At 41.2% G+C, this 21,888-nt stretch overlaps 1 protein-coding gene across 3 annotated transcripts in view; it reads right to left on the bottom strand.

Annotated features, from left to right (window-relative positions):
* Positions 1–2,487: 2,487 nt before the first annotated feature.
* Sdad1 (SDA1 domain containing 1) overlaps positions 2,488–21,888 on the bottom strand; it is a 33,194-nt gene continuing 13,793 nt past the window's right edge. For 2 of the 3 annotated variants that reach the window (XM_070012817.1, XM_070012819.1), the window contains exons 9-22: positions 21,780–21,881; positions 20,358–20,427; positions 18,954–19,057; positions 17,189–17,246; positions 16,004–16,062; positions 14,661–14,737; positions 13,135–13,232; positions 12,957–13,033; positions 12,152–12,278; positions 11,249–11,349; positions 10,910–11,100; positions 10,723–10,807; positions 9,615–9,776; positions 2,488–7,010 (exon numbers count right to left, since the gene is read on the bottom strand). In XM_070012817.1, coding sequence (XP_069868918.1) covers positions 6,963–7,010; positions 9,615–9,776; positions 10,723–10,807; positions 10,910–11,100; positions 11,249–11,349; positions 12,152–12,278; positions 12,957–13,033; positions 13,135–13,232; positions 14,661–14,737; positions 16,004–16,062; positions 17,189–17,246; positions 18,954–19,057; positions 20,358–20,427; positions 21,780–21,881 — 1,359 coding nt within the window. In that variant the 3' untranslated portion in view covers positions 2,488–6,962. Of the gene's footprint in view, positions 7,011–9,614; positions 9,777–10,722; positions 10,808–10,909; positions 11,101–11,248; positions 11,351–12,151; positions 12,279–12,956; positions 13,034–13,134; positions 13,233–14,660; positions 14,738–16,003; positions 16,063–17,188; positions 17,247–18,953; positions 19,058–20,357; positions 20,428–21,779; positions 21,882–21,888 lie in introns of all 3 variants that reach the window. The other variant, XM_070012818.1, reaches the window with a different exon arrangement.

The following is a 21,888-nucleotide window of genomic DNA, read 5'->3' as shown; positions in this document are numbered from 1 at the left end:
TAGGCTGGGTGTGGTGGTTCCAATCTATAGGTCTAACTACTCAGGAAACTGAAGAGGATCATTTGAACCTAAGAGTTTGAGAACAGCCTGGACAAGAGAGACTCCCATCTCCAAAATACCAATACAAGTCTGTTATAGTGGTGTATGTCTGTAATCTCGGTACTCTATAATCCCAGCACACAAGAGGCTAAGACAAGTATTGGGAGTATGAAAAGTTTAAACCAAGGCTGGGATATAGTGAAATCCAGTAGAACAAAACAGGATCTTCATAATACCCATAGTCACCCAAATGAGGAAATAAATCAAGTGTGGTAAAATGTTATTCACAATTAAGGTTAAGACATCATTTTAAGACCATATCTTCCTCTCCTATTGAGAGATTGTTATGTGTTATACGTGTTAGCAAAAACTAAAAGAGAGATATGTAATCACGAAACTATGGGCTCCCCTTTCTGGTTTCAAGAGATGTTACATACTGATTTCAGAGCTTATCTCTGGTTCAGAAATGTCAGTTTAAAAAAGCTCTGTATGGGGCTGGGAAGGTGGCTCAGTGGTAGAGCGCTTGCCTTGCATGCCTGAGGCCCTGGGTTCGATTCCTCAGCACCACATAAGCAAAAAGAAAAAAGCCGGAAGTGGTGCTGTGGCTCAAGTGGTAGAGCACTAGCCTTGAGCTGAAGAGCTGAGGGACAGTGCCCAGGCCCAGAGTTCAGGCCCCACGACCAGACCCAAAAAAATAAAAAATAAAATAAAATTTAAAAAAGCTCTGTTGATAATACAAAAAAAAAAAATGTATCAAGCCAGGTGTTTGGTAGCTCACGCCTGTAATCCTAGCTATCCAGGAATCTGAGGATCGTGGTTCAAAGCCAGCCTGGGCAGGAAAATCCGTGAGAGTAACCACCAGAAAACCAGAAGTGGCACTGTGGTCCAATTGGTAGTGCTTGCCTTGAGCTAACAAGCTCAGGGATGGTGCCCTGGCCCAGAGTTCAAGCCCCAGGACTGACCAAAAAAAAAAAAAAAAAGTATTTGTAAAACATGTACTTTCAAAGTTAGCATCTCATTTTGTTCAGCAGTGATAGTTTTAAAATATATTCATGGGGCTGGGAAGGTGGCTCAGTGGTAGAGCGCTTGCCTTGCATGCCTGAGGCCCTGGGTTTCCTCAGCACCACATAAGCAAAAAGCAAAAAGCCGGAAGTGGCGCTGTGGCTCAAGTGGTAGAGCACGCTAGCCTTGAGCTGATGAGCTGAGGGACAGCGCCCAGGCCCAGAGTTCAGGCCCCACAACCGGACCCAAACAAAACAAAACAAAATTCATATATTCTTCAGCACATTTCCCTTAAAAAGGTGGAGCCCAATTCCCCTCCTGACTATGGGCTAGATTTGCTTCTAATGGACAGAACGTAGCCCAAGTGATTAACAGTTCCTGACTCTAAGGCTAGCTTACAAAAAGACCCTGCAGTCTCCTTCTTTCCCCTAGATTTCCAACTCTCGGGGAAGCTGTCATATGTCAAAACACTTAAGTAGCTTTATGAAAACATTTGCAGCCTTGGTGCAGGTGGCTCACACCTGTAATCCTAGCTACCCAGGAGGCTGAGATCAAAGGATCACAGTTCAAAGACAGCCCAGGAATGAGACTCTATCTCCAACTATCCACCAGAAAACCAGAAGTGGAGCTGTGGCTCAAAATGGTAGAGGACCAGCCTTGAGCAGAAAAGCTCAGGGACAGCATCCAGACCCTGAATTCAAGTCCCATGATGTGCAATGCCGCCCCCACCCCTAGAAAAAAAAAAAGTCTCCATGCTGAGGTAATCAAGGCCTCTTACCAAGATCCAGCAAGGAACCAAGGCTTCCTGTGAAGCATGTGAGCCACCAGAAGCAGGTCCTCTTGTCCCAGCCATGCACTCACCCAACGTCTCACAATGTTCATTGCTTCAAATCACCAAGTTATAGGGCACTAGATCCAAACATGTATCCTTGCTGGGGGTGTGTATGTGTGGAAGCTGGGAGGGTTTTGAGCAGTGTTAGATCGTGTTTTCTACTCATAGATATCTGGCAGTTTGAGGGACAGTGCCAAGTGTAAGCAGCAAGATGGGAGGAAACTAGAGGTCTTTTTGTCATGTGGTGGCCTCGCTGTTGACTAATGGGGAACGAGTAATGAAAAAAGTACCTAGGAAACTATCGTCTATCCAGATTTCAGGAAAAGTCTTTTCCCTGCTTAAGGCAAGATGGTAAAGTCGGGCCCTAGTGTAAAAGCTAGGGAAAAGTGCTTTAAATCTGAGTTCAAGCCCTGATACTGGCACCAAAAACAAAAGCTAATGAACAAAAACAAGGGGAAACAACACAGGGTGCATATTCAGGGGTGGGACCAGAGCTCAGCACAGAATGCCTGCATGCACTAGTGTAGGTCCCTAGGTCTCCTCCTCAGTACAACCAACACGGGCACACAGACATACAGAGTTCATGCCCCTTCTAAGAATAGAGAAATTTCACATGAATCACTCCCAGTTTATTCCTTGCCTCAAAAAAGTTCTTTTGTTACACAAATGATGTACTAAAAAACATGTACACACAAAGATTCAGAAAGAAAACACTATACATAACCCCAATATTTCCCACTGTCAACACTTTTAATGGCTGTACAATATTCTATCATGTAGACAAGTTAATATTTCAGTCATTTACATGTTTAGACTCACAAAACATGAAAGCAGAATCTGCAGAAGGAAGTTGAGACCATGACATATAAAAATACCCTACAAGAAACAGAAGGTATGTGATTCAAATAATACAGAATCAGCTGTGTTCTCTGCTTTGCTTGGTATTTTTATGTATATCTAAGACCACAGTAGGGGAGGGATGGTTATTTCCAGATCCTTCAATTTGGAAGAGAAAAAGTCCAGGTCTTTTCCTTATCTTTTACTCAGAATCTAGATTTTTCTTAAATCTCAGCAAGTACATTAAAAAAATATGCAAGCAAAACCCTCTGTATAACACAATAACAACAATAAAATTATAGATATGTAAGCAACAAATGAAAGGATGGCACTTAGGAAAACTGTTATCTAATAACAGCCTTTTCAGTGTCCTCTGAAATAGCTTTAAAAGCAATATAATTAAACATCCTAGTTAAAAAAATTTCAAGGTAATGTCCTCTATACATCCTAAAGTTTCAAATTAGAATATGAAAATAATCAAAACCTCTATCAACTATAACATTTCTATATCACTTATAGAATCATGTGAACCTTTTAAATATAACTTTTCAATGACTCAGAAATATGCGCTTCTGCCCACTGTAGCATGCTTGTTAACAGATGCCTTTTCTCCCCTCCTTCAGCTAAACAGCACAATCTTCCTTATGATGCTCTTGGCCTATGCTGTGCCTTTTTGCTAACACAAATTATGAATATGATATACAATTGGCTTCTTAAACCACACCCCAAATACTAGGTTTTGAATTTAGAGCCTTGTCCTTGTCACCCTAGCTTACTCGGTAGGTTAGCATTCTACCACTTAAGCCACATCTCCAGCTGGATTTTGGCTGGTTAGTTTGGAGATGAGTCTCGATTATTTTTTTTTTGCCTGGGATGATCTTGAACTCAATCCTCTTCATCTCAGCTTCCAGAGTAGCTGGGGTCGCAAGCATGAGTCACACACACCAGGACACTTGTATCTCTAATGAAATGGATGAATCAAGACAGCAAGAACATCTATCATTTCATATGGTTACTTTTTTGTAACTGTGCCTTTTTGATAGCCCTAAAAGTTGTATTATAAAGTTATTTTATAAATCTATTCCCTTTATGAGACCCAAAATTTCTATTATGGCACAAACATTATATATGCAGCCCCCTAGCATCTAGTGGAGTGCTTCGTATGAGGTGAGCATTCAATATTCATTTCATAGTTCATAGTCCAGAAACAATCTGACAAGTAAACACTAGTAGTAATTTTAATTGTTCCAAGTAAATTAAGCACAAGGTAAAATTTTAACACCACAATGGCTGTGATAAGATACTTACTGAACATTTATGTGTGGCAGATAATATGCTTATAAACATTACTTCTTCAAATGAATTAGTGAGGTAGGTTACAATGTTATTTACAGATAGAAGCTTCATAATCAGGGCATGCCTGGCCTTATGCACTATATAAGACATTGAGCTAGCACACTCAGGGATACAGCTGAGAATAAGTTAAAAAGTTCAGAAACTGATGACTTCTTCAAGGTTAAAGTCATTCTGCAAGATCACTTGGTCTTTGCTGTCTATATTCAATCTATGAGAAACTGATATTTTTACTTTTGTATCAGCACCCAAGCTTAAAACTCAGGGCCTCTTGATCTTGCTTGGTTTTTTTTTTTTTTTTTTAACTTTTTAAAGGTTAACAGACTAAGTTTAGTTGAAGGTGAAAGGAAAGCAAAGCCTTGAAAGTAAGTAGGAAGAATTAGCGGACTCCTAGAGGCCAGGGGAGGGGACCTCCCTGTCATCCTATGAAGGAAAGTCCCTTGTTTTTTTTTTTTTTTTGGTCAATCATGGGGCCTGAACTCTGGGCCTTGGTGCTGTCCCTCAGCTCTTCAGCTCAAAGCTAGCGCTCTAATACTTCAACAACACAGCACCACTTCTGGCTTTTTCTACTTATGTGGTGCTCAGAGGAATTGAACCCAGGGCCTCATGCATGCAAGGCAAGCACTCTACCACTGAGCCACCTTCCCAACCCCAAGTGCTGAATTTTTGCAGGACTGCATTTTTCATTTTGGAGATAGGGTCTCAAGGATTTTTCTGCCCAGACTCACTTTGAACCTTGGTCCTCCAATCTTAGTCTTCTTCAAAACTAGAATTAGAGACATGAGCCACTGGTGACTGACTAGACAAATTGCTATTTTAACAGCAAACAGGAAAATTCTCAAGAGAATATTTGTACAGTAATAAAAGGAATCAGATAAAAATAAGAGGCTAGGATTGAAGAACTAAAACAGTTAGATGTAGTTTTTAAGCCAGTATCTATTTTGCATTATATGCCTCAGGCTAAGAACACTGGAGCCACAGTAGAAAAACTAGTTAGGATAAGGAATAGACTTTGGCTTCTTGCTGAATGAAAAATGTAGGGCAGAGAGGAAACTTCTAACACAAACATACAGCCAAGTTGTGGACCCTAGCTCCTCTTCAGTGAATTTTATTCGTTTTCTGGACTCATGAAGAAGAAATACCTCCTTTAAGAATTTAAAAAAGGAGGGGACTGGGAATGTGGCTTAGTGGTAGAATGCTTGTCTAGCATGCATGAAGCTTTGGTTCAATTCCTCAGTACCACATAAACAGGAAAAGCTAGAAATGGCACTGTGGCTCAAATGGCACTGTGATAGTTAGCCTTGAGCAAAAGAAGCTCAGAGATAGTGCCCAGGCCCTGAGTTTGAGCCCCAGGACTAGCAATAAATAAAAAAATGGAACAGTTTCATGTCTGAAATATATAAAATTTGTATGGGATACTTCCTGTGAGAACGTAAGTTGGAGGTTATGGTCAGCTCAACCAATCCCATGATCTGAGACATCTTAGGCAAAGTCACAAAATGTCAACTAACACTAAATCTGAACAGAAGAAAGTAGAAAGGGAAGAAGAGAAACCTTAGAAGCTGCTTCCCTTGCTGAGAGGAAATCTGCCCTTTACTCTAATTTGTAGCAACACAGAATGATGTTCTCATCCATTCTAAGATCATCTAAGAAATTGGAGGCAAAAGGCACCACACTATTTTTAAATGCAACAACCTGCATGTAGACGGTCCCTTAGATGGACTCAGGCAGGCCTGTTAGAAAACACAGCAGTACACATGCACTAGAGTACTAGCTTGACACTACAAACTTATTCTTGAGAACAAGGCAAAGTATGGAGAAGGAGGGCAGCCCAGGGCTTGGGTAGCCTCAGTTGTAGAACATCTGCCTAACACAGAGGCCCTGCATTCATACCTTTAGCACTGCCAAAATAACACAGCATAAACCCCCCAAACCAAACAACAAAAAGAGCAGAAATTCAAATGACAAAACAGATATTTCAAAATTATTATAGTTAAGGCAATTTAAATGTGCAATCTTACACAAAAATCTTTACATAAAAATTTTAAAGTATTGTAATCTTTTGAATCAACTAAAAGAGCTAAAATGTCTCCCCAAAATCTGTACAGCAGAGACCTGTTCTCATCAGGTAAGCCTATTTACAAGTAAGACCCTCTTACTCTTGTAACACTGTCCTATTTTGTTTTAAGAGACTATACAACTCCTCTCCCTGCAGACCAGTCCATGTCTATCTATCATTTGAAACATGGACCCATGCCACAAAGAACTATTTACACTGCACTGTAATCTCATGAATACACACCTGAACTCCACTACCTGTGAATGGCTGTGTGAGGGGGGCGTCTCGAGACTCACAGTGACAATTGTAGGCACTTCATAATTTCTCTGTACAAATGTTAAATGAAAACCAGTTTATAACACCACTACTATTTACATTTTAAAAATTGATGTATCACCTGTCTTCCAAATTAAAGAATCAACTGCTTTCAGACTTATTGTGGTTTTCATTGTGTGTATATACACACACACACATATATATGTATATGTACACACACACACACACACACACTCTCTCTCTCTCTCTCTCTCTCTCTCTCTCTCTTACTTTATTTTTTGGCCAGTCCTGGGGCTTGAACTCAAGGCCTGAGCACTGACTGTGAGCTTCTTTTGCTCAAGGCTAGTACTCTACCACTTGAGCAATAGCCCCACTTCCAGCTTTTTCTGTTTTGTGGTACTGAGGAATGGGAACGGGAACCTAGGGCTTCATGCATGCTAGGCCACATTCCCAGCCCCAATATACTGCTTCTTAACTTTTTATTGTAGACACATGTTCTTGATTTGTGAATATTCAGAGTAAGAACACAAACTTAGTCTCCCTGGGAGAAAAATAGGCTTGAAGTTACTTCATTCTTTTCCTCTTTTTCAAGAGTGCATCTCGAAGCGCGAGCTAGAAGAAGAAAACAAACAGATTTCTCTGGTGTATGAGGATCTTAATACTATGGGCTGACAGGCTAACTTTTTTTTTTTGGTCAGTCATGGGGCTTGAACTCTGGGCTTAGGCACTGTCCCTGTGCTCTTCAGCTCAAGGTGAGCGCTCTACCACTTGAGCCACAGTTCCACTTCCAGTTTTCTAGTGGTTTATTGGAGATAAGAGTCTCATGGACTTTCCTGCCTGGGCTGGCTTTGAACTGCAATCCTCAAATTTTAGCCTCCTGAGTAGCTAGGATTGCAGGTGTGAGCCACCTGTGCCCAGCTTTAGAGATTTTTTTTTGTTTTTTTTTGGGGGGGTCCGGTTGTGGGGCCTGAACTCTGGGCCTGGACGCTGTGCCTCAGCTCTTCAGCTCAAGGCTAGCGTTCTACCACTTGAGCCACAGGGCCACTTCTGGCCCTTTTTTTCCTTTTTGCTTATGTGGTGCTGAGGAATCGAACCCAGGGCCTCAGGCATGCAAGGCAAGCGCTCTACCACTGAGCCACCTTCCCAGCCCAAGAGATTTTTTCTTTAATAACACCTCCCAAACCAGAATATTAGAGATATTCAAGAATAAACTCGAATTTTCAAAAAAAAAATAGGCCAAACTGTACATTTTAAAAGTGTGTTAGTCCATTAATTCCTAAAGACTACTCTTTGTCCTACAAACTTTTTTTTTTTTTTTTTTTTGGTCCGGTTGTGGGGCCTGAACTCTGGGCCTGAGCACTGTCCCTCAGCTCTTCAGCTCAAGGCTAGTGCTCTACCACTTGAGCCACAGCGCCACTTCCGGCTTTTTTCTTTTTGCTTATGTGGTGCTGAGGAATCGAACCCAGGGCCTCAGGCATGCAAGGCAAGCGCTCTACCACTGAGCCAACTTCCCAGCCCTGTCCTACAAACTTTTAAACATACATCTCTATCTATCTATCTATCTATCTATCTATCTATCTATCTATCTATCTATCTATCTATCTAATCTATCTTTATTTTGTCGGTCATGGGGCCTGAACTCTGGGCCTGGGCACTGTTCCTCAGCTCTTCAGTTCAGGGCTAGCACCTTACCATTTGAGCCACAGTGCCACTGCTGGCTTTTTCTGCAAATGTGGTGCTGAGGAATCAAACCCAGGCCTCATGCATGCAAGGCAAGCACTTTACCAATAAGCCATCTTCCCAAGTCCCATCTTTATAATTTTGAACTTTAACTTGGTAGCTTTTGCTTAAAAATTAGTTTGTACTAGGTATTGGAAGTTCATATCTGTTACTCAGCAAGTGACTACTGAGAGGATTAGAGTTCAAGACTAGCTTAGAAAAAATACATGAGACCCCATCTCAACATAGAAGCTGGGCATGGCATTGTGTACCTGTCATTCTAGCTACAGTAGAAGCATAAATAAGAAGCCCTCACTCCAGGCCAGCCTGGGCAAAAAGTGAGAACCTATCTCAGAAATAACCAGAGCCAAAAGGGCTGGAGGGATGGCTCAAAATAGAGCACCTGCCTTATAATAAGCCAGATGCCCTTAGTTCAAACCTCAGCACAAGGAAATAAAATAAAAAATAAAAATAATTTTTGGAGGCTGGACATGATAGTGATCTAATGTAATGCCAGCACTTGGGAGGCTAAAGCAGGAAGATCACAAGTTTGAGGCCTGCTTGAATTACACAATGAGACAGATCCTGTGTCAAAACACCACCACTACCACCCCACCTTATCAAAGCCCAGAAAGTCAACAAAATGAAATCCTAACCAGGTGCTGGTGGCTTATGCTCAGGAGGCTGAGATCTGAGGACTGTAGTTCAAAGCCAACCCAGGCAGGAAAGTCCATGACTTGTATCTCCAATTAGCCTGCAGAAAACCTAAGTGGCACTATAGCTCAAGTGGTAGAGTGCTTGCCTTGAGCTGAAGAGCTTAGGGACAGCACCCAGGCCCAGAATTCAAGCCCCATGACTGATTTTTTTTTTTTTTTTGGTTGGTCGTGGGGCTTGAATTCTGGGCTTGGGTGCTGTCCCTCAGCTCTTCAGCTTAAGGCTAGCACTCTTCCCTTTGAACCACAGCACCACTTCTGGTTTTCTGGTGGTTAACTGGAGACAAGAGTCTCACAGAGTTTCCTGCCTGGGCTGTCTTTGAACCACAATCCTCAGATCTTAGCCTCCTGAGCAGCTAGGATTACAGACGTAAACCACTGGCGCCTAGCACATAAAATATTTTTGCAAAAGGACACATACAGAAAGCATTGCATCAATAAGAGAACTGCTTTTCAAAAAGTAGGTATAAAAACTAGCTATAGTTAACGTCTGTCAATCCCAGAATGTTCACAGATCAAATTGAAAGGAACCTCAATCTTAGTTTGTTCACCTTTACTTATAGAGAAGAAAAAATGAGGTGAACCCTTTGGTCACAGGATTGACGCTGGTGGGATTACATGTTCTGTCTGCTTCCCCCCTCTCCAAGCTCTCAGTATGTTTGTGAGAGTTCAATGACCTCACAGTGTTCTCAGCATGTGGTGCTTAGAGGACAAGGCATGTTTCAAATGTACAGTGCTCTTAGAGCTAACTGTTCTTGCCACCTAGACTTCAAGCTGAACTCACCTGCTTTTCTCGGAAGGAACGCTTGGTTTTTGATCGAACATTCTGGCTGTATCGCATCATCATGAAGTTCTTCTGTTTTTTCTTCTCTTTATTTGTGGAGCTTGAAAATGGATTTATTTTGGTTTTCTTCCTCACAAATTCCTTCCGGTCTGTCTTTCCAGCCTATCAGCACACACACACAAAAAACTGATATTTCTTCTTTACACACTTTGGAAGTTTACTAATCAGTGCAAATGTACCCTCTGTGCTAGGCCATAAGTGGTAGGTAAAGTCCCTGCTCCCCGGACTCAATGGAGAAATGGCTGGCATGATTTCAACAGAGTAAGGAGAGTTCATAATCTAGACCACTGAGATCAGAGGGGCTCCCTGGAGCCAAGTAAGCTGTTCTGTTTTGCATTGTGGGGGAAAGGAGGAAAGGGTAGAGTGTTCCAGGAAGGAGGTACAGTATATAAAAAAAGGAGAACGAACTAGGGTTTCTAAAATTACCCAAACAAGTTTCAGTGTAAATGGAATGCAGAAGGTGAGGGGAAGATGGTGCATAACACAAGGTACGGGAAGTAATGCAGTCAGGACACAAACATGAATGGCCATAGCATAAGCCAGAAGCCAACTCTGTAAACATTCCTATTACTTTAATAAATGTACTGAGCTTCCTGACACTGTGAATATGTTGTACTGCTTTTTTGGGCTTTCTGTCTTGCTTTGTGGACACTTGGCTGCATGTAGTTGTCAAAACTCCCCCAATACAGCATCAAATACATGTGCACTAACTTATACTTTTGTAGCACCAAAAAAATCCAACAACCAGCCGGGAGCTGGTGGCTCACACCTGTAATCCTAGCTACTCAGGAGGCTGAGATCTGAGGATCGCAGTTCAAAGCCAGCACTGGCAAAGAATGTCCATGAGACTCTTATCTCCAATTAGCCACCAGAAAACCGGAAGTGGAGCTGTGGCTCAAGCAGTAGAGCGCTCACCTTGAGCTGAAGGACAGAGCCCAAGACCACAGTTCAAGCCCCACGACTAACAAAACACCTATAGGTACACACTTGTAGATTATATTTTAATTGTTTTCTGTTTTAGGAATGAAAAAAACAATGCCCCACTTACCACTGCAGTTGCTAGTCTTGTCTCCTTATCAGACTTTGGTTTTTTATGAAGGCGCTCAATGTCCCGAAGAGACAGCAATTCACCTCTGTGGAAAGGGGAAAATAAATTATGCTATAAGGTGGAACTCCTGTTTCTAATGCTTCATTACTGGGTGAGCCGAGTGGAGACCACTGGATATGCATTTTACCTGGAATCCTCATCACTGTCAATGTCAATGTATTTCCTCTTTTGGGCTTTTCCAGGGGCAGCATCTAGTTCTTTCCTCATCTGGGCCATCCGGATTTTTTGGAAGTCTTCCTGAGTTAAAACTCGACTTGTGCTGATGGCTGCGGCCTTGGCTTTACGCTCCTCCATGGGCATGCTGTTCAGTTTTTTGGCCTTCAAAAAACACAAGTCACATGGCTACTGGCTCAAGTAAGAGTTCTGAGCTCCCTACAAATCCAAACCTCCCCACGGGTCCCAGCAAAACTCACATCTCAGTCAACATCTGAGTGATGCACTTGTAAAAGGAAATCTTATGACTTACGATTTCTTGCTGCTCTTCATCAGAAGAGTGGTGGACATCAACCCATTCACCATCAGCATCCTCCTCCTCCTCCTCACTGAGGCTGGCACTCTCCCATCCATCTGTGTGAGAAGGGGCTCAGTCATACAAGTGCCTCTGTTGAATAGTCAGTGTGACAACTCATAGTCCACTGACCAAGAATTAAGCAATAATGTTAAATAAATCATATCATTTTAGTTAAAGTTTAAGGAGAACTAAGCAAGAACTGACCAGAATTTTCTGTCAGCCCAAACCTCGGTTGTGTTTTTTTATTTTTGGGTCCGGTTGTGGGGCCTGAACTCTGGGCCTGGGGGCTGTCCCTCAGCTCTTCAGCTCAAGGCTAGTGCTCTATCACTTAAGCCACAGTGCCACTTCCAGCTTTTTTTGCTTATGTGGTGCATACCAGGCAAGCAGTCTACCACTGAGACACCTTCGCAGCCTGAGCCCAGACCTTATAATCACTTCCTCTAGCCCTCACACTCAAAAGAAGAATTGACTCCCAAAGTTCATCAAAATCAAACTTGTATACTGAAACTTGTACTATAGCAAGTATCTGATAAACTCATCCAGATATATTTAGGCTTATGTGAGAAAGGAGTTTTAGTTATTCAGAAAACTGAGCGTAAGATCCTGGGTATGATAGACTCTTGTTGACACCTCAATAAAGTGGTTCTACTTGACCTATAAGGCAGTGTCACAGCTGTTTGCTCTTGGGTCTGTTCACCACTATTCCTGACAAGGTGTCCAGGCCTGCCAGGTTGTTTTGTTATGAGTAACAGTGAAATGTAAACAAACCTTCAGGGTCTGAAGGTGCAGATGGAAAGGAACAAAGTGGAAAGGGAAAAGAAAAGGGGAAAGAGGGAAGGAAAGCAAAGGAAAATGAACCTTCATCATTGTCAGCATTCTCTTCTTTGTCAACTTCCAGAATCTCAGCTCCTGGAATGTAGTCTTTAGCATCTAATTCTCCATATTCCTGTATTCTTGCTTCTGCAGAAGCTTCTGTAGGTTTACCCTAAAGGAAGAGGGATGGTAAATATGTGATCACTGGCAATACTGTCCAGAATTAGAAATTCTGAGAGGAGAGCCATAAAAAAATGGAGGCAGTCAAATAAATCTGCTTATGTCTCTGGTCTAAATAAATCTAGCCAGATTGCTGTCTACTATTTTTCTCATTCTGTTCTGATCCAAATTCAGACATGTGCAGTTATGGATATAAAATATCTGTTCTTTCTGTTACATACATGTACCCTCCTCATTTGAAAGAGAAGGAAGCTGGCTGGGGAGGAGCTGTCAAGGCTGGCATCAGAAACTGATTGTACTTAAGCTTCCAATCTGTTAGCCACAAAAGGCTTTCAAGGTACAAAAGATAGTAAGAACTTCATGCTTAGTAGGCAGATAGTTCAGTAGAGCTATGCCTCCAGCCTCTTTTGCGTTAGTTATTTTTTAGGTAGAGTTTTATTATGCTTTTGCCTAGGCAAAAACATTCTTATATAGCTGGGATGACAACAACATGTGCCATATTGAAAAGGGGTCATGGGTCATGCTAACTTTTTTTTTTTTTTTGCACTGGCTGGCCTCAAACTGCGATCCTCCAGATCTCTGTTTCTTGGACAGCTGGGATTACATGCTTGAGCCATGGCACCTAGCAGGAACCATAACCTTTAAGCCAACATAAGCCTGTTTCACCTACCCGGAATTTCTTCTGCAACATCTGAGGATTCAGTGTCCGGAAGAGCTGAATCAAAGTTCTAGCAGACATCATTACATCTATAAAATAACACCTTTGGTTAGAAATTCTGAAGCACAAAGACCACAGTCATACAGTCATACAGAACTCTTTGCTCTATGGAAAGTAGCATGCAACTTACTCTTATCTTTATGTGTCTTATATTGAACCAGGTCTTGAAGAAGGTCTTCAGTCATGGCTAGAGGACATCGAGCTGTTATCTCTTTTATAGCATTGATTCTGGGAAAGGAAAAATGAATTAAAAAAATAAGATAGCAATTCTATGTAGTTTAACCTAAGAAAATGAAAGCAAAAGGAATCCAAGTTGGGTTTTATATAGTGCAGGACTCTAAAATTACAGCATGGTAAGATATGTGAGCATGGCAGCCTTGGATAGCTTTCAGTGAGACAGTGACTGCCACGACCTTTCTGCAGAGGAAGGAACAGTGTGAAATGGCAAGGCAAGGCAGCCATTTGTTTACTTGACAGCTCCAAGGAGGGAAGGACTAGGTCAGGAAAGAAAGATTACAGGTCTTCAAGTGATTGGTCCAGTAAGCTTATCCAAGGACGATAAAATGTAACTAGTTAGCATGTCTTACTAAGGACAATTTAGATGATCCTTGAATCAAGGCTGACTCTCTCTCTGCCAGTTTTGGCTTGAACTTGAGCGCTGTCCTTGATTTTGTTTGCTCAAGGCTAGCACTCTGCCACTTGAGCCACAGATTCACTTCTGGCTTCTTGGGTAGCTAACTAGAGATAAAGAGTCTCATGGCTTTTTTGCCCAAGTTGGCTTTGAACAGAATCCTCAGCCTCCTGAACAGCTAGGAGTACAGTTATGAGGTACCAGCACTCAGCAGTGCTTACTCTCTCTTTAAGTGTTTTTGGATTAGTCAAAAAGGCCACTGAACTGCCCTCAAATCAAAGTGCTTCAATATTAAGTCACTTGGGACACATAAGACATACTCATAGCGAGAGAAGAGGAAATTCTTAGTCCAGAAATTACTCATATGGAGTAAAATTGTAAAAGGACAAATTTCTGATTAGAAGGAAAAAGATACTTCTCTGATTCTCTCCTTAAAATTCTAGCCAGTAAAATAAAAACAGGCGCCAGTGGCTTATGCCTGTAATCTGGAGGACTAAGGATTCAGAACAACTTAAGCAGAAAAGTTTACTAGAGGGCTGGGAAGATGGCTCAGTGATAGAGTGCTTGCCTTGCATGCCTGAGGCCCTGGGTTCGATTCCTCAGCACCACATAAGCCAAAAGAAAAAAAAAAGCCGGAAGTGGCACTGTGGCTCAAGTGATAGAGTGCTAGCCTTGAGCTGAAGAGCTGAGGGACAGCACCCAGGCCCAGAGTTCAGGCCCCATGACCGGACCCAAAAAAATAAAAAATAAAAAAAGAAAAGTTAACTAGATGTCATCTCCAAAATAATCACGTAATATAAACTAGCATGCAATTAAAACCCCTTTATGCAAATACTTAAAAGATAATAAAAATGAGAAAATAAAATCAGAAAAGGCTAGGTTGGAGGTGTAGCTCAAGTGGTAGAGAACAAGTAGAACAAGTGCAAAATCCTGAGTTCAAACCATGGTACTGGGGTGAGGGGGGGGGAGAAAAGGGGGAGGAGGGAACGGTGACATGTTTACTACACCCACCACGTTCTACATACCCCACAGTCATGACTTCCCCAGAGTTCTTGTCAGTAACAAAATTGTTGGCCACAGTCATAAGCAATGATTGAATGATCTGTGTGAGAACAAAAAAAGAAATGAATTAAGTATAAGTGAAATGCCTATGTTCAAATAGAAGACTGGAAAAACAGCCCTCTCAGGCTGGGAAGGTGACTCAGTGGTAGAGTGCTTGCCTTGCATGCATGAGGCCCTGGGTTCAATGCCTTAGCACCACATAAACAGAAAAAACTGGAAGAGGTGCTGAGGCTTAAGTGGTAGAGTGCTAGCCTTGAGCTGAAGAGCTGAGGGACAGCGCCCAAGCCCAGAGTTCAAGCCCTATGACTGACCAAAAAACAAAACAAAACAACAACAAAAAAAAACCCCAGCCCTCTCCCTTCATTTAGGAATTGGAAGGAATCAAACCCTTTGGTGTTCAGTCAATCTCCAGGTCAAAATCAGGTCCTATATTTCGATGTTTTTGATCAACACAAGGAATGATAACTTTGAAAAATAGGAACTGCAATCACACACACACACATACACCCAAACACCCACTAGGGTTACTGTTTTTGAACTCACACCTCATACTTGATAGACCGGTACTCTATCTCTTGAGCCTCACTACCTCTCCCCCACACCCACTTTGAACAGGATCCCGTGCCTTTTGCCCAGACTGGTCTTGGACTTTGATTTCCTTATTCTTTGTCTCTCAAGTAATTGGCATGAACCACTCCAGCCTTACTAATATTTTTTACCTTTTCTGGTCTTAAATTGTCATTGCACAAAGTCAGAATTTTCAACTTGTTCCAAAGAAATTTGACTTTGTATGAACTGTACAACTGAACTTTAAAAAATTTTTGCCAGTCATGGGGCTTGAGCTCATGGCCTAGGTGCTGTTCCTGAGCTTTTTCCTTTAAGTCTAGTGCTCTACCACTGAGACATAGTGCCACTTCCAATTTTCTGGTGGTTAATTAAATATAAAGGTCTCAGGAACTTTTCTGCCCACGCTGGCTTTGAACCTTCAGATCTCAGCCCCTTGAGTAGCTAGGATTATAGGTGTGAGCCACTGGCACCTGGCAAAACAAACTTAACAATAGGAAATCTAAGCACATATCCAGAAACAAACTCTATCCTAAAAATGACTAGTGAAAAACAGCAGGAGGCATTGCTCAGAGGTATTTCACCGGTCTGAGAAGTACAAGGGCCTTAGTTCAAATGCCAGTACCACCAGAAAGTTTGTCCTCTGCTCACTTCAACCAAGGAGAGGGGACAGTAACCTTGGGAAGTGGCATGGCTCTGGTTCTGCATGGACGAGGTCCAGAAGTCAGTTAGGAATTCTCACCTCTGGGGGAACAAGCTGGTGAGTGGCTTGTGCGGCAAACAGAAGGATTTTAGTTACTTCTGAAAATGTAAGGGATAAGAAAGGGTGCTGTTAATGGTTATCTCTCAAAATCCAACTCAGCAAAAGAATTCAGACTTATTGCTACCTACTGCTGCTTACTCTGCCTGCCTGTATGGCTCCCTTGGGCCTCCTTCAGGTTCCTACATAGCAAAAGGTCTTTCCAGACCACACACTCTTATACAGAGCACCGTCTGTGTCTCTAGAACATAAGCTCCGTGAGGGGAAAGTTTTCCCTTTATGGTCAGTGTCGAATTCTTAGTGTGTGGTGCAGTGCTACCAGAGAAATCATCCAATATTTGGTGAATGAATAAACACAAATAAAAATGTACATATATTCTCTATTCAAATGGGCAGCAGAGTTACTGTTTAGCAAAAGAGAGTGGCATTTATTATGAGTGGCTTGCTCTTCTTTTTTTCTCTTTCTATACTTCAAAGCATTCATGTGAGGATGTGAAGATGTATGGAAAACACTTAGCCCAGGGCTTGGTTCATGTTAGATCCTCAATTTTCATTCCCTTCCTAACCTGGGTAGACTCCAAAGGCGAACATCATACTTTTTCTGTTCTAACGTTTTTAATTGGGTATGCTATACATGTAAAGGCAATGAGAACAGTTGTCACCCGGTTATGATAAAGGGTGAAACTTCTTTAATTTTCATTTTTTTTTGCCTGTCCTGGGGCTTGAATTTAGGGCCTGTGTACTATCCCTGAGCTTTTTTTTGTTAAGGCTAGCACTCTACCACTTGAGCCACAGCATCACTTCCAGCTTTTTCTGTTCATGTGGTATTGAGGAATCAAACCCAGGGTTTCACGCATGCTAGGCAAGTACTCTACTACTAAGCCATATTCACAGTCCATATATTTGGATAATTTTTGATACGCATTTTTTATGCCACAAAAAGACTGAGAAACCTATTTTTTATTATTACTTTTAAAAACAGTGATTTCTTACAGTTAACGAACACAGTAACTAATCCATGGCCCATTCTAGAAAAAAAAAAAACAGGGCTCTCTTCCTTTCTCTTGCTGCAGAACTCCTAAATCTATCTTTAGTGATTCTAGACCAATAGCCTAGATGGTATTCTAATGTTAAGGCTACTGAGAGAACAGGCAAACAGTACATTACCTCTCTGGTGGGGCTGCAGAAACCTTTGCACAAAGGGATAGAAGTTGAAGAGGAAAAGCTGTAGCGAAAAGAACACAATGACTTCATCATTGATGAAATGGAGGCAATTATATCACCAAGATCAACTAACTGGGAATTATTTCTCTTTTTTTCAGTCTCAGTAAATAGTCATGTCAAAAGCTGACTCAATTTGTTTTCTTAACTAATAGCAGGAACTCTCTCAACTGACCCTAAACTGCTATCTTTGTATGTAAGGGAAGAAAAAAGTGAATAAAGGAAGAATAGAGGCAGACAGTCAAGCAAACATAATACTTTTGAACACCTGTAATCTCAGCGAGTTGAGAGTTAAGTGTCAGCCTATTATGTAAGAGTTAGAAAAGATCCTATTTCATAAACAAAAGGGCTGGAGATAGCCTCCAGCAGGAGTAAGGCCTGAGTTCAATCCCTATTACTTTTAGAAAAAGAACAAGAAACAAACAAACAAACAAAAAATCAATTCTGAATAGCACTAGTATAATCTGAGCACCAAAAATTGCCAGTACTGATTTTATTATTTTCTACTAGTCCAGCTACATTGCAAGAATTGCTCTCCATATTTTCAAGAAAAGACTCACTTTGAATCACAAGAGTCCAGTTATAAAGGAAATGGCAATGATTAGCTTCAAGAAATGAAATGTTGGAGATGGGCTATGCTTTGTCAATGTTCTTCATATGGAAATAAATTTTTTTCTACATCAACCACAGAACAAAATTAGGTTGGGTTATTAGAAGTAACAGAGTGGTTCAATGTAAAGATGGATATCCAGCTATAAAACTCCTATATTGTTTTCTTCAAACTGTGCTTAAACCACAAATCACTTTTGCTTTCCCATCAAGTTTAAATTCAGTTCTAAACTGAAATAACTGTATAAGTTGACTTGGTGACCCTTATGGAACAACAACCATAGAAAAAAACTAATGAAGAGAAAGGTTTTTCTTAGGAAATAAAGTATTTTCATGTGTGCGTTTTCAATTTAAATTTGATATGTCTTTACTATATGACTTTCAACAAACAAGTTTCTTCTCTTATTTCACTGAAAGTGAAATTGATGATAGGGAAAGGAAGGTAGGACCTTGGTTAAGTAGACACACCATCACCGAGTCACACCACAACCCCACCACATTTTGCTTTATTTAAAAAAAGCTTAAGGGAAGCAACATATTTGATGATGCTCAGAGCAGCACTAGTCATGAAATCAAATAGATATGAAACTACCTCCATGGCCATTTCTTTTTGGCCTGTATGTTTTTGATATCTTTTTTTTTCTATAATGGCAATTAGTGTAAGAGCAGTATAAGGGTCCCACATGCATACCTCATACATACATATACACCTCAAGAAGCTCTAGCAATTAATTTAACATGCAATAAATAATTAAAGAAAACCTAATTTCCTGCTAGAGATATCTGGAAGTCATGAAGGTTTTGAACGGTTAAGCGTCAGTAAAGACATCCAAGATATGCTGGCTCAGGAAAATGGGTATGGGAAATAAAGTAAATACAAAGAACAAAAATAGAACACGAAATGGCTATCCATAAACTGACTATACATTCAAATGAATATTCCTACTTATCAGATGGGAAGTTTGTGTTGCTCTGCTGACTTGAAGTATAGATGGTTTAGGGACTGAAATGAATTTGCTGTGCTACCTAACACTAATAGCTCTCCTTTCATCAAGACCACATTAACTTCTAACATGCAGTAAGGTAAACAAAGCATTCAAACCTCATGAATTCCCACCAATCTGGAGATGAGGTTCATGAGCATCATCTTCACTTCAAACCTCTCCTTACAGCTCTCTAGCTGCTTTAGTAGTTTTTCAGCAAAATCTGAAATGGAAGAGATCAAAAAAGTCCACTGTGGGTTCATGTTTATACAGCATGATCCAATGATGGGTTGTTTAGATCAAACCTAAGTGAATACACTATCATTGGTATCCAAAATTACCCCTCAAGGAGTCTCAAAAAAAAATTTTTTTTTTCAGTTGTGGGGTCTGAATGCTGTCCCTCAGCTCTTCAGCTCAAGCCTAGCGCTCTACCACTTGAGCCACAGTGCCATTTCCCATTTTTTCTGCTTATGTGGTGCTGAGGAATCAAACCCAGGGCCTCATGCATGCAAGGCAAGCACTTTACCCCTGAGCCACCTTCCCAGCCCCGAGTCTCAAAATTTTTAGCATTACCACCTAGATGGATTGGCAGATAGATGCTCTGTGGTCCTGCTTCTCAGATATGCTTTAAAAACCAGCAGTAGCCAGTCCACCCAGACCTTCATAGACATGCAGACTCTCAGGCCACCCAAGTCCTACTGAGTCAGAATGTGAACTTGACCCCAGGTCTCCAGGTGATTTGTAGGCACATACATGTTTGAGAAACACTCAGAGCAGGGGTTAGCAAATGTCCCTAGATATTAGAATACAGACAAATTTAAATTTCAACATTCACCCAACAGGGGCTGGGAAGATGGCTCAGTGGTAGAGCGCATGCCTTGCATGCCAGAGGCCCTGGGTTCGATTCCTCAGCACCACATAAGCAAAAAGAAAAAAGCCGGAAGTGGCGCTGTGGCTCAAGTGGTAGAGCACTAGCCTTGAGCTGAAGAGCTGAGGGGCAGCGCCCAGGCCCAGAGTTCAGGCCCCATGACCGGACCCAAAAAAACAAAAAAAACAAAAAACAAAAAAAAACAAAACCATTCACCCAACACCCCATTCCAATCAAATCATGATCCTGAGGTTCACAGGACCCAAGCTCAGTTTAATTTATACATTCTCTAGCTAATTCAAATGGGCAGCCTTGTTTGAAAACTATAGTTTTCCAAACTTCTGGATTCCACAGAGTAGTAAAAGGAAAGACTAACAAGAGACTTCCAATTTGCACTCAAGTAAAATGTCTTACTACTTTTATGCTATAAATACATCTCAGAGAGACATGTTCATTCTTATTTTGCTATAGACTGGGAATCATTCCTTGACAACATCAATTCTCTATGGTATAACACAGTGGTAGCAACTAAGTATTTGTTGTTTCCTATTAAGTGCTGAGGATCTTGTTAAGTGCCCTGACAAACCTGGCAGCAGAAACTAAACAGGCAGAGGTAACAGTAACACAAGGAACTTGGGAAGTCACAATTCTATACCTTGAGGATCATGAATCAAGTGAATAGCTGAAAAGTTAAACACCTCTGGCTTCTTCTTCTTCTTTTGTTTCTGTAAGAGAGAACAAGAAAAAACTTTCCAATCTGAATGACAGAGATGATGCTCCAGAATTCAATGTGTTAACAAAGGCTGCAATTGAGTCTGTTAGGCTATTTTAAAGAAATATGAGGCTAAGGGGATGGCTCAAGTGATAGAGGGCTTATCTAGCAAGCACAAGGCCCTGAATCCAATCCCAGTGCCACAAACCAAACAAAAAAATCAACCAACCAAACAACCCCCCCACCCTCCGCTTATTAAAAAATAGATGAATGAAAATAACTTTAAAGAAAAAAAAGAACTGGGTTATAGCTCAGCAGTAGATTGTATACTTAGTATGTTGAAGGTCCTGGGTTCAATCCCCTGCACCAAAGAAATAAATTAAGAAAGAAATCCCAGATCTAAAAATACTTTAAACCGGGGAAAAATTTAAAGATGTTTTCTATCTTTTAAGATTAAAACCTTGGAGCTGAGCCAGGCACTGGTGGTTAATGCCTGTAATCCTAGCTGCTCAGGAGGATGAGATCTGAGGATTGCGGTTCCAAGCCAGCCCGGGAAGGAAAGTCCGTGAGACTCTTATCTCCAATAAACTACTCTGAAAGCCAGAAATGGCATTGTGGCTCAATGGTAGAGCGCTAGCCTTGAGCTGAAGAGCTGAAAGACAGCGCCCAGGCCCAGAGTTCAAGCCCCATGACTGACCAAAAAAAACCAACAAAAAAACAAAACAACAAAAAAAACCCCAAAAACCCTCGGAGCTGGCATGGTGGTATACACCTGAAATCCTAGCATTTGGGAGGCTGCAGTAGGAAAACTGAGTCTGAGGCCAGCATAGGAAAACAGGAAGACCCTGTCTAAACAAAAAAATCAAATTAAAAAAATAAAACTTGGGAATGTTCTAGCCATTTTTACCTTTGAGACTTACAAGAATTTGTAACCATAAGCAATAAAAAATACCTGGGGCCCAATGAACGCTGTATAAAGTAATCATAAAATACCACATGTACTTCATTCTTGTACTCTTCTTGCTAGAGGAGAGTATATTTATTCATCTAAAATTAGTGCTTAAAAATTTATCATGGCTTGATAACCTTTTAGACACGTTCAAAGTTTTAAAAGCCAGAGCATGGAAGTGGAGGTGTACTTGAAGTGGTAGAGCACTTGCCGTAAGTAAAAAGGCCAAGGCCATGCGTTCAAGCCCTTAGTACTAGGTGAACAGGAGGGCTGGAAGTATAGCTCAAGCAGTAAAGTGCCTACCTCCTCCCTAAGAAACAAGAAGACCCAAGTTCAAACCATAATACTGCTCCCCTTGCTCAAAAAAGAGCTTTTCCTACACTGTAACGAGTCCTATGTCACTTCTCTGGTCTCACCTTAAGTACTTTCATTGCCTTTTCCAACTTCTTCTTGTTTTTGGCGCTCTTCTTCCCTGTGGCATACTGTACTAGCAGGTCTCTTGCTGTGGGTCCTTCATCCTAAAGA

This window comes from Dipodomys merriami, unplaced genomic scaffold, assembly GCF_024711535.1.
Source record: "Dipodomys merriami isolate MVZ:Mamm:240054 unplaced genomic scaffold, mDipMer1.0.p SCAF_9, whole genome shotgun sequence".
Taxonomy (NCBI): domain Eukaryota; kingdom Metazoa; phylum Chordata; class Mammalia; order Rodentia; family Heteromyidae; genus Dipodomys; species Dipodomys merriami.
The sequence above is the reverse complement of the archived record's forward strand: the minus strand, read 5'-3'. Positions and strand labels throughout refer to the sequence as shown.